General features: G+C 30.7%; 1 protein-coding gene across 3 annotated transcripts in view; it reads right to left on the reverse strand.

The window, feature by feature from the left end:
- Positions 1-231: 231 nt before the first annotated feature.
- The window catches only part of LOC127726638 (dynein regulatory complex subunit 6-like), a 45,920-nt gene continuing 30,473 nt past the window's right edge, over positions 232-15,678 (reverse strand). For all 3 annotated transcript variants that reach the window (XM_052234088.1, XM_052234071.1, XM_052234079.1), the window contains 12 exons: positions 15,463-15,563; positions 14,503-14,632; positions 13,892-13,990; positions 13,259-13,379; positions 12,727-12,886; positions 12,019-12,138; positions 6,433-6,559; positions 5,932-6,069; positions 5,104-5,184; positions 4,573-4,655; positions 3,688-3,768; positions 232-2,877 (listed from right to left, as the gene is read on the reverse strand). In XM_052234088.1, coding sequence (XP_052090048.1) covers positions 2,781-2,877; positions 3,688-3,768; positions 4,573-4,655; positions 5,104-5,184; positions 5,932-6,069; positions 6,433-6,559; positions 12,019-12,138; positions 12,727-12,886; positions 13,259-13,379; positions 13,892-13,990; positions 14,503-14,632; positions 15,463-15,563 — 1,338 coding nt within the window. In that variant the 3' untranslated portion in view covers positions 232-2,780. The remainder of the gene's footprint in view (positions 2,878-3,687; positions 3,769-4,572; positions 4,656-5,103; positions 5,185-5,931; positions 6,070-6,432; positions 6,560-12,018; positions 12,139-12,726; positions 12,887-13,258; positions 13,380-13,891; positions 13,991-14,502; positions 14,633-15,462; positions 15,564-15,678) is intronic.

Consider the following 15,678-nt stretch of genomic DNA (forward strand, 5'->3'; position numbering starts at 1 on the left):
TGTTATACTTGAAAAATACTTGAAAGAGAGTTGACTATATGGTATGGGCTTTGCTCATTGTTGAAGGCTATACGGTGACCTATAGATGTTAATTTCTGTATCATTTGGTCTCTTGTGGAGAGTTGTCTCATTAGCAATCATACAACATCCTCTTTTTATATTATGAATCTTATTTGTCTTCATTAGCTTTTGCTTGTTTGTATATTAATGGTTTTATTAACACATTTTAAAACATTTTTCACAATTTTATTATTTCTGCTTTTGTAATAAATAAATAAAACAATATATCACAGACTTATTACAAAATAAAATATTTAACAATGTTTGCTAATGTCACAATACGATAATGTATTGTCTAAATCATTACTTTGTTCAGGTTGTATAGTGTTATTACAGTGGAACTAATATTTCCTAGTTTGGCAGATTTTTTCCTTTCTGATCTAATGAAGATACATTTCGATAAATCAATTAATACTTTTATAAAACATTTTAATATAGGTAATAAACCACTAAAATTGAATTATTAAATTCAATGGCAAAGTAGGAGAAATGAGATTATTTATAATGGAGCTAAAGTTCAAATATTCTTCATCTTTTCAGTATCATGTTTATCCTATTGCAAAATGATTATGGTTATGTATACAATCTGGCCTTTTTTTCAGGAAAATGTCAAATATAATGTCACGTCAGTATCTTTATCATATCAAAATTCAGGATTATTTTACTTTACCATCTTTTTAAAAGATATTATATGAGCATTGGTTGATCGTTTCTAAATGTTTATGAGAAAACATGAAAATGAGTAACTTTGGTTGATTTTTTGTTGCATTTTTCTTAATAAACAGAGTTGTATATCATTTGATTTTGTTTTTTGGTGTTTTAACGCCTCTTTTAAGCACCGCTTTTGGGCTATTTTGTGACGGCCAGTTTTTATTGGTGGAGGAAGCCGGAGTGCCCGGAGAGCCTGGAGAAAACCACCGACCTTCGATAGGAAAACTGACAATCCTAGTCAATTAAGATTGGAGTAAAGTGCACCTGCACGAGCGGGGTTCGAACTCACAACCTCAGTGTTGACTGGCTAGTGATTACAGTAGTAACTACTTAGACCACTCGGCCACCGAGGCCCCCGAGTTTTATATCATTCAGTCAAACTATAAATTTACTGTTCTTGATTAATAACAATCTTATGTTGTGTGATAATCTGCAGAATGATAACCAAAATCAAATTTATGAGTTAAAAAATTATTCAGGTTATCATATCTAATTAATTAATTAATTAATTAATTAAATATAAGACAGAAATTTTAATTTAAAAAACTTTGCAAAGGAGTAGGACCAGTAAGACCCCTTTTTGGCCCCAAAATATAGCAGTTTTACCAAATTGTTAAAATGTAAATTTTTAGCTATTTATTGGAAAGGAGAATAATTCTGTTACATAAATATGGGCTTTTTTTGACAATACAATGCACATGTATCGGGTACTAGCATCATTAAGTCATGCTAAATTACTGAAATCTTCGAAATTTTTGCATTTTGGTTAATTTTTAGACGGTTTCCGCCTGAAATGGAAGTGGCCGCATTTGTGTTCATTCTTAATATTTAAATGTAAGTTGTATTTGATGATACTACATAAAATATATAAAGGTTGAGAATGAACACGGATGCGGCCACTTTCATTTTTGACAAAAACCATCTGAAAAGTGACATATTATGGCATATTTTATAGATTTTTCATATTTAAGCTTGAATTTGAGCGTCTTTAATGACTAAATCAGTTCAAATCTTTCACATAAACTGATTGAATCGACTGAAGTAGACACTTAAGTGTTTAAAAATTGTCCAAAATCTTTCATCAGATGAACTTGAATTTTGAGGCCAAAATCGGCCCTTACCGGACCTACTCCTTTATCTTGAGACTATTAATGTTTTGATACTTCAAACATATTGCATTGTAAAAATAACAATGGACAAATGTGAAATTACATGCAGAATTTTCTAATTAGGTTTTAATGATACATTTGGACCACAACATAATTTGCTCCAAATTATACTCAATTCCTTATACTTGCATGCCATTAAAAGGAAAACAATATTATGATGTAATTGAAAAAGCTAATTATTAGCATAAAAATGTTTTGTTCCATTGCATCCAACATTTTAATACTTTTACGTTACTAGATAAATTATTCAGTTTACATGATAATCATGATAATGTGGTATAATAAATACTTATTTCATGCCATATAATTCATAGTACATAAATATTTTAATGAACGAACTTCAGGTGTTTTCATATTTTAAAGAAGCATACATCTGGAAACAACATGCATGTGATAATTTGCTTGTAGATTATTAAGTAAGACAGTATTTATCTATTAAAAATTAAAAAACACCAACTTTGTTAAATTTAAAAATGTTAAGTGTAATAATTTCTGTAGAGCTGATTGTTACTATAACCCAAAACATGTTTCTTTTGATTAAATCAAACTGTAATCATGTAGAGAACATACATTTCCCTGATTTTCAATGTTTCAAAAGTTATTAATCAAGAAATTTCTTAAATTCATGATTGAGAAACAAACCACCAGGTCAGGTCATAGGATTGTAACATTGATATTCAGCTGGTTTATACACTGAGTTCCCTCTATTTACCAGTTTACAGTAGGCTATTGGTTTGAAGGATATCAGAACCAGTTAAGACATGGTGGTTACTCTCAATAACACCAGTAAGTGATGGGCCTATGAATTTTAATTAGAAACCAGTTAAATCATTAAATAGTTCAGTCCTTCAATGCATGGTTTCTAAACCAGTTAGGTACTGGTTCATCACTGTAAACAACTGTCTGGATGTATGCTAGTCTTTTCTGTACTTTTGATCTGAAAAAAAGGCAAATGAGAATTTGCATAAAAAATTCAATTTATTTAATTGATATAAAGTTGTCAGGAGTTTAAAGTGGTGGCATTTTGCTTAGGGTTATCACAATAACAAAATGCATGGTTTGGTTGCAAAGCACATTTTCTTGCATTGTAAATTTGCCTATTGTTAATACCCCCATTACCCTCTATATATTATTAATTATATAACTTTATATGACAACCCTCCCTTTTATTTTGGTTTCTTACATTTTTGAAAGAATGGTTCTGAAGTAATTCTAAATCCTGAATACCCTTATATAATGTCTGTTTAGTACACACTTAAGGGTCAAATCTAGGTTCATGCAATAACTTCATATTTGTAATGACATAACCTTATAACTTACATTAATAATTCTAAAAAAATCAATTAAATATGAAGAACTGTCAACTTCAAGAACGGTTTAGCAATAATAAATTACATGTAAGGTCATCCCTACATGACCCCTAACAAGGTTTCCTCAGATTTTCATGCAGTCTTACAATTAATTGCAGTAATTTGCAGTAATCAAAAATCTAAATCTATTTCATACAAATGCCAATTCTTACATCTAAATATTGTTAAAGTCAAGGTTTCAGAATGTAGTGCATTCTGGGTAAAAATTTTAAAAGTGTACACCAAATTGTTATGATTGCTTAACAGGGTCATAAATAATGAATATCTGATAAATTGTGTATCATTATTTTGAATTTGGTGTCCTGACAATGAAATTACCCATAATCCTTTAGATTCTGATTGGCAAATAGTTTACTGAAGATTTAGAATTTACTTACTTGGAAATTTCTTTGCAGTACAGCATTGTAAGTGATTTAAGTTTTTTACAACCCTTGCGTAGATACTTCAAAGATTTATCTCTGAAAAATAAAGTGGTCATAACTGATCAGTATGAAGAACAAATGAGTCTGATAAGAATAGGAATTAACAAATAAAGTTAACCCAGAGTACATTAATCTGTAAAGCTTTCCTGGGACTTTTGGCATATAATTGATACAATTTTAACTGTTTGTCTTGCTGATAGAATTTGATGAACAGAGTTTTTTTTTTCTTTATAGTTTAGAAAAGTACCAGAAGGTTACTAAAAAACATAAAAAATAGTAGAAAATTGTGATTTAGGGGCAACAAGCACTGTAATGCAGGTAAAGAGTTGATTGATAATTTTAATCATATTGACTTTTTATGTAGATTCTAGCTGTGTTGCTAATTTTCATTGTTATTCAAATTTTCAAAATTGGTAATAAAAAATCATCAACTAAGGGCAAAAATTCCCTAAAAGGAGTCACTTGACCACTTCTTTGTAGATCTTGTCTTGTTGATCACTTTTTGCAGTTAAATGTTCTAATTATTAAAATTTTCAGATATTATAGACAAGAATAGGAAAGTATTGGTATATATAAATCCATCTTGACATCATTTTTACAGCCAACTTCCATGTTGGTGACAAAGTTGTCAGGATTGACAGTTCAAGTACAGACTGATATCCCATTACACAACAAGGAGTAAATTTAAGTCTTGTACCAAGCTTTGGAGCATTAGCGACCAGATTTTTCAAAATTGCTTTTGGTTGTTTTACACATCCCCGATAAATACTTACATGATATGAAGACAACCACTAATATCTAATGTTTTTAGGTATTTACAAACTCCTGATAAACACTTACGTGATATGAAGACAACCACTAATATCTAATGTGTTTAGGTATTTACAAACTCCTGATAAATACTGTATACTCATGTTGGTTATCTACAAATAAAGAATAATTATTACTGTAAAAACCTTATAGTAAATTTAAGACCTTAGTAGCTATTTTGTACAAATCTTATATGCTATTAATCATGACAAATTAACCATTTCAATTACTTACAGTAACTAAGAAATAAAACACAAAACATCTGCTTTCCCAATACATAAAAATCAATTGAAATCACTTCAAGATTAATTTGACCCATCTGGTCTGAGGCTTTCTAACTTGCCAGTGGAAAATTTGAGTCAATAAAAACTCATCAAAGATTAATAATGGACTCATCCACAAAATTCACAGGAATTTCTAGAAGCTACTGGTCTCTGATTAATGAATCTTAATAAATGCTTTTTTTTACTTTAAAACTTTTTAATTTTCTTCCCTAAATTTTTTCCACTAATGTCCCCAAGGCCAAGGATGTCATCACAACCTTCTTTCGAGTGAACTTACATTTTTGCATCCACATAAATTTAAAGCATTCAGATTCTGACAACAGAAAGCTAAATTCTTTATGGCACCATCTGTAATTTGCTGAAATAAAATAAATACATTATATATTGATTTTTAGCTATCAACTATTTCAGAATACAAACAATTTTCATGAATGACTCAATAAAATCTTTAACACAGAAAAGTGTATGTGATGTCCCTAAGAATCACAGTTTTCAATCCCCGGTCTCACCATTTTTGGATAGAAAAATTGTTTCAGCATTAATTTAACAACTATGGTATTGTGAAATGAGAATTCTGTTAGATATATCGTATTAAATTAATTACATACTTATTCTATTTATAAATGATTCATGGTATAGAAAGGTAACTGAAGGTTTTGGTTCCTGCAAAACACTGCCACATTCTGTGCTTGTATCAAATTAGGCTATCCACCTATCTATTTGTTTTATTTCTAGAAAGTTTTGATTGTTGGTTCAGTTTACTGCATTCCCAATTAAATCTTTGATCATCATAAATATTATATAATACACAAAATAGAACTAAAACAGTAAGCATAATTAGCCTGTAATTACACACATTTAGTACCCTATTGAGTCAGTAGTGTTAAAATTAAAATTCATTCTGTTATGTGTATATTTTATACAGAATTTTGAGTTCTGTTTTATGTTATTTATGTCATATTAAGATTATTCTTAAATTATCATATCATGTTTAATTGAAAAAAACTGAATAAAGCAGACACATTTTAATTCAATATTTAACTGATATTTGTGACTACAAATAAATGTGAGGTCTGCGACAGAATTATGTTCATTTAAAACTTACCCAACAGTGAGACAGATCTAATCTTTCAATTTCTTTACATTGCTGTGTAAATTTCTCCAACCCTAAATCTGTGATGTCAATACATTCAGACAGAGTTACATCCCTTAGTCTGTAATTGTTTCCAAGCAATGACAGAGACTGAAAAAGTTGAAAAAAAAAATATCAAAAGACATCTTTATCATTGAATCACAGAATTTCAAAGAGTGATAACAAGACAATAAATAATATTTAAAGTTGTTATTGAATAAAGATGCAACATTCTGTCAGAATTATTTTGAATTATAAAATTTCTTATCTATATGATCTACAATTAACAACATAAATTCAACTTATCAAACTCCATAACGCCATTTAGTTTTGTAGCTCCTGGGGTATTTATACAAATTAGGCTTTCCAGACCTTCAAATCTGAACATTAAATGAGGTATATCTACAAAATGCATGCAAAACACAGCACTATATGATTAGTATGTTTAATTTTAAGAAACTTCAAAATACTTACTTTGTCCGTTACTTTACATCCAGATATATCTAGAGAAGTCAAACTGTGCAGTTGTCCAAGAATTTCTATACCATTCTCACTTATATGATCACAAAAGCATAAACTGACATAAGTCAAATGTTTTAGTCTGTAATAAAAAATAGAAATTTTTTCTATATCCTTCTTTAATGGGAATCTTTTTTTAGAAAAACTGTAACATGAGCATGCAAATAAATATAGAATGGTATAAATAAATAATGTTTTCAGCAAAGGGGCACAAAAGATTACCAACATATTCTTTATCAAAATAGTAAATTTGTCATTATCATCACACTTCTATAACGATCCAATCATAAAGTGTGACGATGACAACGGTACAGATGACACAAGACAACAAAAGAGATCCCTACATGTCAATAGTGATAGCTGTATGCTTGATGATTAAACTAACGTGACACGTGACATTGTATATGGTCGCCTTAATTTCAGCTCATAGAAAATAAGTTTGTTTATATTGAAAATCAGAGCAAGGTAAACTAAATTTGTGTGAACTAGAACTTTAAAAGTATCGGTTAGATATATACAGATATCAGTGTGGACAAAATTATAAAATGCAGGATAATATGGCACAATATGTTCACTATTCAATGTGTGATGTAAATGGCGGACGTCAATATGTAGGACACACTAATGATCAGCTGTTGTATGAACATAATGTAAGTAATGAACATTTGAGACCTCAATCAGTAAGAAAGAGACAATTATCTGATGAAAACAATCACAGTTCAAGGGGAACACAATCACAAAACAATGAACATAAGAAATCAAAACAATGCGATAGTAACAACATGTCGAGTGCACCTTATGATAACACCCATTCAAACAGAATAGAAACACTGTTACTTCAATTATCATCGAATTTAAATAATGTTAGTCAAAAACTTGAAAGAAGAATTGATGAACTTGAGACGAATTTTGAGGAAAGGGTTTCTAAACAGTTATCAGAAAAAATATCTGTAATCATTGATAATAAACTAAAAGACAAGATAGATGAGGTGAAGTTAGAGGTAAAATCAGATATTGAAATAATGCAAGCTAGAATCGGGGATTTAGAGAAGTCATTGGCAGAGGCAAACAGCTCAAAAGGTGAAAAGTCAGATATAAACCGTAAGAATAGATTTGTTATAAAAAACTTACAATCTGAAGAAAATGAAAACAAAGAAGTGACCACAAACAAAGTCCAAGCCCTTTTGAAAGATGGTCTCGCCCTATCAAATATCACTCTTAAATCTGTAGAAAGAAAAGAAACTTATGGTAAATCGACAGGACTGGTCATAGTGGAGGTTGAAAACTTTGAACACAAACAACAAATTATGAAACATAAGAAAAACAAAAAAAACAGTGCACAATATAAGAAGGTGTATATAGAACATGATCTACCAATGGAAACACGTAATTTCCAAGCCACAGTTAGAACTGTTCTTAAAGAAATCGGAAGTCAAAATAATTATATGTTTGCCGGTATTCGCCTGGTGAAAAAACAATAGGACATTTTGCGGCTTGGTGTTTGGAATTGTAGGGGGTGGTCTCTCAAGGACAATGACAATGCAAAATTTAGAAAGTGTGTGCTTGAATATTCTGAGTGTGATGTTTTGGCATTAACTGAAACGTTTTTACGTGCTGATGAAAGATTGAATATTCCTGGCTATACCTTCTTTGGTCAAAATAGAAAGAAATTACATAGAAATGCTACCCGGGGATCTGCGGGAATTGGAGTTCTTGTGAAAAAAGATGTTTTATATTCATTTAATGTACTACTTTTAGATACGGAAATAGAGGGAATTATGTGGATAAAATTTCAATCAAAATTCTGTGATTTATCGATTATTGTGGTTGTATGTTATTTGCCGCCAGCAGAATCAAATAGAGCGCTAGATTCGGAAATGTATTTTCAAAATCTGTTACAACAAGTTCACGAATATCAAAATTTAGGCCGAATAATAATCTGTGGAGATTTGAATTCACGAGTTGGTAAAAACAGTGATTATGTTGAAGGCGTCGATATAAAACGACCACGAAATGTAGTAGATTTTTGTGAACACCAACAGGGTGATAAATTTATCAATTTTCTGTGTGATATTAATTTTGCAATGTTGAATGGCCGCTTCAACGACCACGATTTCACATATATTGCTCCCGCGGGTCGTTCTGTCGTGGATTATATGTGTGTACCATACGAGGATATAGAATTTGTACATAATTTTAGTGTTTTAACGATGTCCAATAGTACAAATGAAATCAATTACATGCCTGAAAAAATCCCAGATCATTCACTGTTACTTTGTGATCTAATTATCGGATGTAAATATAACTCTAACACGACAAATGATGATATTAACTCTAATGCTCAAAACAAGAAATTTAAAGTGACAAATCTACCAAACAATTTTATGAATAGAGATGAAATAGTTACAAAAGTCAATGAAATAATCATGAATATTGAAAATTCAATTCGAATTACTGAAAATGTTCAAACTGCGTATGATGAATTTCAAATGTTGATACACGGGGAAATGGAAAACAAATTAAAAAAAAAAAATTTTCAATAACGGAATAAGTAAACGTAAAAAGACATTATATAAACCATATTGGAATGCTGACTTAACGAATCATTGGAACAAGGTTTGTGAAGCTGAAAAAAGATGGTTAAAATGGCAAGGATCAAATAGTGTTAAAAAGAAGTACAAAACAGAATTTTGTGATGCTCGAAAACATTTTGATAGAATAAATCGAAAATATAAACGGAAATATGTGAAAGATGAACAATACAAACTTGAACAGAAACTAGACTCGTTTAATAAAGATGAATTTTGGAGGTCCATCGGCAAAACCGGAATAGTAAATGAACGGAAAACATGCGTGCCATGGGCAGTCGTTGATGAAAATGGAAACGTGAAAACGGACAAGGAAGGCGTTCTGAACAAGTGGAAAAACGATTTTCAGACATTATTTACAAGTGAATCTACAGACAACGAACGAGCAAATGAAACTTTTGATTCCCATTTAGATGTTACAAAGTTAAATGAGGTAATTACACGAGAAGAGGTTTTCCTAGCCGTTGCGCATGCGAAAAACAGGAAAGCTGTGGGGATTGATAATATACCAGCCGAAGTTTTAAAGAGCGATGCCGCTATTGAATTGCTGTACAAAATTATCCAGGGGTGTTTTGAACTCGGCCAGGTACCAAATGAGTGGACAACTGGGATTATAAATCCAATTTTAAAACCTGGAGCAAGCGACGACAGATGTCCCCTGAATTATCGTGGCATAACTTTAATATCCGTACCGTGTAAAATATACTGTTCGGTACTAAATAATCGTCTTAGCAAATGGCTTGAAGAAAATGACTCTCTCTGCGATGAGCAAAACGGATTTCGGCATGGCCGCAGCTGTGAAGAACACATTTTCGCATTGTATTCAGTTTTAAATGATAGAAAAATCAGCCGGAAATCAACATACGTATGTTTCGTGGATATAAAAAAAGCGTTCGATACTGTAAGGCGAGATTTACTATGGTACAAGCTTCAAGTTATGGGAATTCGTGGTCAATTTTTAAATGCAATCAAATCATTATATGAAGATGTTCAGTGCACGGTTCGAGTGAATAATATGTTAACACCGTGGTTTGATGTGTCATCTGGAGTTAAACAGGGATGTATTCTCTCGCCTACGTTATTCTCTGTATATATAAATGACTTAGCCGACCGTATTAACAGCCTTGACTGTGGAGTGTCTTTAAGTGAAAGAACATTAAGCATTTTGCTTTATGCTGATGACATTGCATTAATCGCGCCGGACGAACAGAGTTTACAGCGTATGCTTAATGTCCTTACAGACTGGTGTTCATCTTGGAAGTTGTCCATAAACCAAGAAAAGACCAAAGTTGTTCACTTTAGACCGCAATCGTTTGATATTTTGGACTTTAGTTTTACATGTAGTAATTATGATTTAACCATAACGGATTCTTACAAATACCTTGGGATTTGGCTTGACGAACATCTTACATTTACAAAAAATACCAAGGAGCTAGCAAAATCAGCAAGCCGAGCTTTGGGGGCTGTTTTTGGACGTTTTATTTCATCCGGTGGTATGTCATATAAAGTTTATACAAAATTGTACAACTCAATGGTGGAGCCTATTTTAATGTACGGAAGTGGAATTTGGGGAACCAAATCGTTTAGCGTAATAAATTCTGTTCAAAACAAAGCTTGTAAGTACTTTTTATCTGTGGGTAGAAATACGTCTAATATTTCTACAATGGGCGACCTAGGATGGACATCCTGTTTGAATAAACAACGTGTTTCTTGCGTACGGCTTCTGTGTAAACCAACACGAATGGATCAGAGTAGAACTGTATACAATATTTGGAGTTGGATATCACGTCGACGGAAAGGCTGGAATACGGAGGTGAAGAAGACGGTCAACTTATTGCAAATTAGGAACATTGTTAGTGATGTGACAAAAGTAGCCATGAAAAAAAAAATCATTGAACAAGTTTACACCATAAATAATACAGAATGGCAAAGAGAACTCTTTAACGATCGCGGAAAAGATAATGGAAATAAACTTAGAACATACAGGCAATACAAAAGTAACTGTTCCGTGGAACCGTATGTTTCAAAAATTATTCCACGGTCGTACCGACGTGTAATGGCCCTGTTTTGTGCAGGCTCACTCCCGTTAGCCATCGAGACTGGAAGATACACCAAGCCGCCAATACCTGTTGAAGATCGTTTATGTATTTATTGTTCTGACAATAGTGTTGAAACTGAGAAACATTTTTTATTGAACTGTTGTCTATATAATGATTTAAGATTTGACCTTTACTCAGAATGTTCACAAAATATTAATAGTTTCGAAAATTTGAATGATGATTTAAAATTTATACAAATCATGAATTGCTCCGAGATTCAGCCATTTTTATGTAAAAGTATTTATAAGTTTTTTATGCGACGTAAATTGTTTACATAAATTTTTATCCGTTTTTATGCGACGTTAATATTGTTTACTTAAATATTTAACCGTGAATAATCATTTTAATTTATTCTGTTTATTTACATTATGCATATTAGTTTTTTTTCTAGATATCTTTACGTAAATATTTTCACATATGTATGAAGTTTTAGATAAATGTAAAGTAAATATTTTTTACGAATTTTTTTTATATATTTTTCTTTCGTTTTATTCATCATGTTGAAAATACTCTTAAATCATAGTTATTAGTTTTAAATATTTATAGTATTTCAAAGTATTGTTGGATTTTTATATTTGTATATATTTTGTGCAATGTGTCTCATAAGCCAAATTGATATGGCTGGGTATTGATTGTTCTATGTATGTTTTAATGTTATTGTATAATATGTATGTCAATCAATATGTGACACAATAATAAAATAGATAATTAGTTATTAGTTGTCAGTAAAAACAAAAATTGAGATATGCAAATGGACTTGCAAAATATAAGCCATGTTTTGTTTTATTACAATGCAAGTGCATTAACTATATTTTAGTGTATGGAATAGATCAGATCATATTATTCGTACTTACTTTTTAAGCATATTAATGACTGAGAGTTCACTAACTCTTATACAGTTGGTCAGGTTTAATTCTCGTATCTTATCAGCTGAATCTCCATCTGTCAACGGTCGAACACCTCCATCACTTATTCTGAAATATTCATTAAACATTTTAAATTTTGATTACAATACATAATTCTATCTATCTTCAGTATTTAGTATAAGCATGATCTATTTCCATCAAAAACATCAATGTAATTTTTATTTCTCTTATTCTTAGCTGGCTTACACCTCATGCTCCTCCTTATTTAGTTTTCAATAAAACACACAATTTCATGAAATAATAGAAAATAACAAATATACTAAACTAATTCATGCTTTTAAAAACTGAAAACTGACCCCACACAACCCAAAAATACACTCAAAGTATGAACTGATAGAACACACAGAAATGACTGTCTTCTTCATGATTTTGTACAGGCAAATTTCACTACAAAGCAGAGGTTTATCATTGTTTTATGTCAACACACTTCAAATCAAAGTTAGTTATCCTCAATTCTTTACATGGTTTAAGTGACACCCTAACCATTTGAATCACATATTTCCATGAAGTTCCTACATAACACATTCACCATAAATTCTTTTCATGAATCCTAAAATATTTGCACGATGTTAACAGTTTTCAGCAAAACCAACTCCCACCTAAAATTTAGAAGTTTTCCAGGATTGAGTTTCCTACCTAACACAATCTGCAAAGTTAGCTACTCTCAATTCTTTACATGATGTCAGCTGTTTTAATGAAGCATCAGTCAGTCGTTGGCAGTCTGTTATATACAAATGGGTAAGACCTTGACACTGACCAATGGACTTCATTGCTACATCAGATATTCTCTGGTTACCTACAAAAAATGAATACACATCTGATAGAATATTTTCAAAATTCTGTTATTCCTAAATTTTTCATAAACATTTAACATTCATTTATTTCCAATGAACAATCTAGAGACATCATTTTCCAACAAAAAAATTCTAGTTTTCAATCACTTGTATCTTAAAGACCTTTTAAACTTTTCACACTTTTGATGTATTGTACAGATGTACTAAAAGATTTCATTTCTAAAATATTATTCTAAATTCATGAAGCAATCAACTTCAAAGACATTGAACAGGGGGTAAAAAAATTTCACAATTCGCAAAAAAGCAACAATGTTCTTGGTGACTAATATTATTGTACTAATTATACTAAAATGTGTTAAAATAATGTTACATACCCTCTGTTTTAAGTTTCTTGAGTCTCTTATGCTGTGCTAACTTTTTAAATGATTCATCTGTAAGAAGTGGTGATCCTAACACAGAGACTGTGTGGATCTTTGTACATTTGTTGGCAAGAGCCTACAAACAAAATAGAAAATAATGCTTACATATATCACTCTGCTTTTTAACTGCCAATAAATACAAATATTATCCAATTAATTGTACATCATTTGTACTTATATCAAATTTCAAAACCCAAAATTCAATATTATACCTCAAGAATCTGCCTTTTATACACAAATATTGGCTTCCACAAATAACATTACATTAAAAAGCACCATAATAAATGTTTAATTTTATCACCTGAAAACTTATTCACTATAGTATGTTTGTAATCTAAATGCAAAAAGTTGTTTTTTGAAATATGTATATGTCTGTTGTACATGTATTGGTATATTAGTATTCAATAACTATAATCTTTATCAAAATATTGCCACTTAGATTTGTCTTTAGATGTGTGTGTTTCAAAAATTTTATCATCTGACATTTGTATATAAGTTGCAAAAAAAAACTCAAAGCTGTCTTTGATATTATATCTTTCTAATGTTTAAATACTGAAACTTTCATTTTGAATTTCTTATAAGACTTACAATAACACATTCATCTGTCAAAGTTGGGAAATCATTTATAATCAGGGTCTGTAGATTGATGCATCCATTGGCTAGACCTTTGAAACCATCAGGGGTTATCTAAAATGAAAAGTTAAACATCAAAATAATTGGTATTTATATAATAATCAGGACAATCTTCTGACTAATGGGTACACTCTGTGTACTATGAAAGTTTTCAATAATTAAGCCAAAACTTTTATTTCTACTACAATATTGCAACTGTTCTCTGTTTAAACAGTGTTTTTTAATAGATATAAGCACTCATAAACATATTTTACCCTGCCACATTGTGTATATACCTTTCCTAAACCAGGAGTCTGTTGTACAGCAGTGGTTGTTGTTGGTTACTGTTTGTCGTAATTGTTTTTCTTATAGTGTTATAAGCTTTAAAAAGGCCTTTGGGTTTTCTCCTTTGCACTGTTTCACATTTTTTTATCCCAAGTCCTGATGCCTTACAATATGGGTTTTGCATGTACTAGCATCTGGAACATTTTGGTTTCTTTTGCCAAATACAATATGTTTAAAATAAACAAATTTACATATTTCAATTATTTCCTTGTAAACTTATATTACTGTATTTGATTATTTACCTGCAGACAACCAGATATGTCTAAATATTCTAACTTCTTGCTACATTTGGCACTTGCTAAATACATTAAACCTCTGTCTGTAAAGTTCTTACAGTAGGCTAAACTCAAAAACTGCAAATGCTGGCTAAACCTTAAACAAACCAATAAAAAAAATCAGTTATCAGAGTGTCAAAAATAAATCTAATAACAATCTTGAAAATTGTAAATAATTTATTGTCTTTTCAATCTATGAAATAAATTTCCCCACAGGCAATGAATCAGAAAAGATTCAATTATTATGAATTCTTGAATATTCTTTAAAGACAACTTTTAAATTGGTGCATTTTCCCATATATTTCTGATATCACAGGGCTTACAGTATGTTATTATGTCACAGTAAAAGTCAATTGTTCAATGAAGTCATTTATGCTGATTAATCTATTTGATCATATCTTTAAAACTTTTTGCGATTTTGAAGTTTAATAAATTCATACAAGGAACATCTACCAATCCCATATTACTGGAAGATTCATCTATTTTAATGACATCATCAGTAACATGAAAGTTGTCTCTTGAGGATCAGAGGGCCTTGGTGGCCAAATGGTTTAAGTAGTTTAACTACTGTATCACTAGCCTATTAACACTGAGGTTGTGAGTTCGAACCCTGCAAGTGGCAGGTGCGTTTGACTCCAACCTTAATTTACTAGGATTTCCAGTTTTCCTGCCAAAGGTTGTTGTTCTCACAGGCTTCCTCCCTAAAAAAAAAATGGACTGCCACTATATAGCCAATAGTGCTGAAAGTGGTGTTAAATACCAAAAATCAATCAATCTTGAAGATCAGGATCAAAGTAAAAGAGGAAAGATACATGTATTGTGATTTTTTCCCTTTGAAGTGACAGATTTCTAAATTGAAAAAAATAGTGAAAGGCTTCTACTAATATCTAAAAAGATGATAGCCATGAATAACTGGTATAAACTTACTTTGAAATATTTCTCAAGGTAGCATCTGTAATGTTTGTGAGGGAGACATTTAGATATAACAAAATTTTACATCCTTGCAGGGCTATCTTCATTGAATCATCCTTAAAAAAGAAAAAAGTAATAATATAATAACATAAAATACAATGGCATATTTCAAGTGAAAACGTAAAATGTTATATGTTTGATGTAGATGCTTCTAATTTTTTTTCAATTTCT

Source organism: Mytilus californianus, unplaced genomic scaffold (genome assembly GCF_021869535.1).
Source record: "Mytilus californianus isolate M0D057914Y unplaced genomic scaffold, xbMytCali1.0.p SCAF_1, whole genome shotgun sequence".
In the NCBI taxonomy this organism is placed as follows: domain Eukaryota; kingdom Metazoa; phylum Mollusca; class Bivalvia; order Mytilida; family Mytilidae; genus Mytilus; species Mytilus californianus.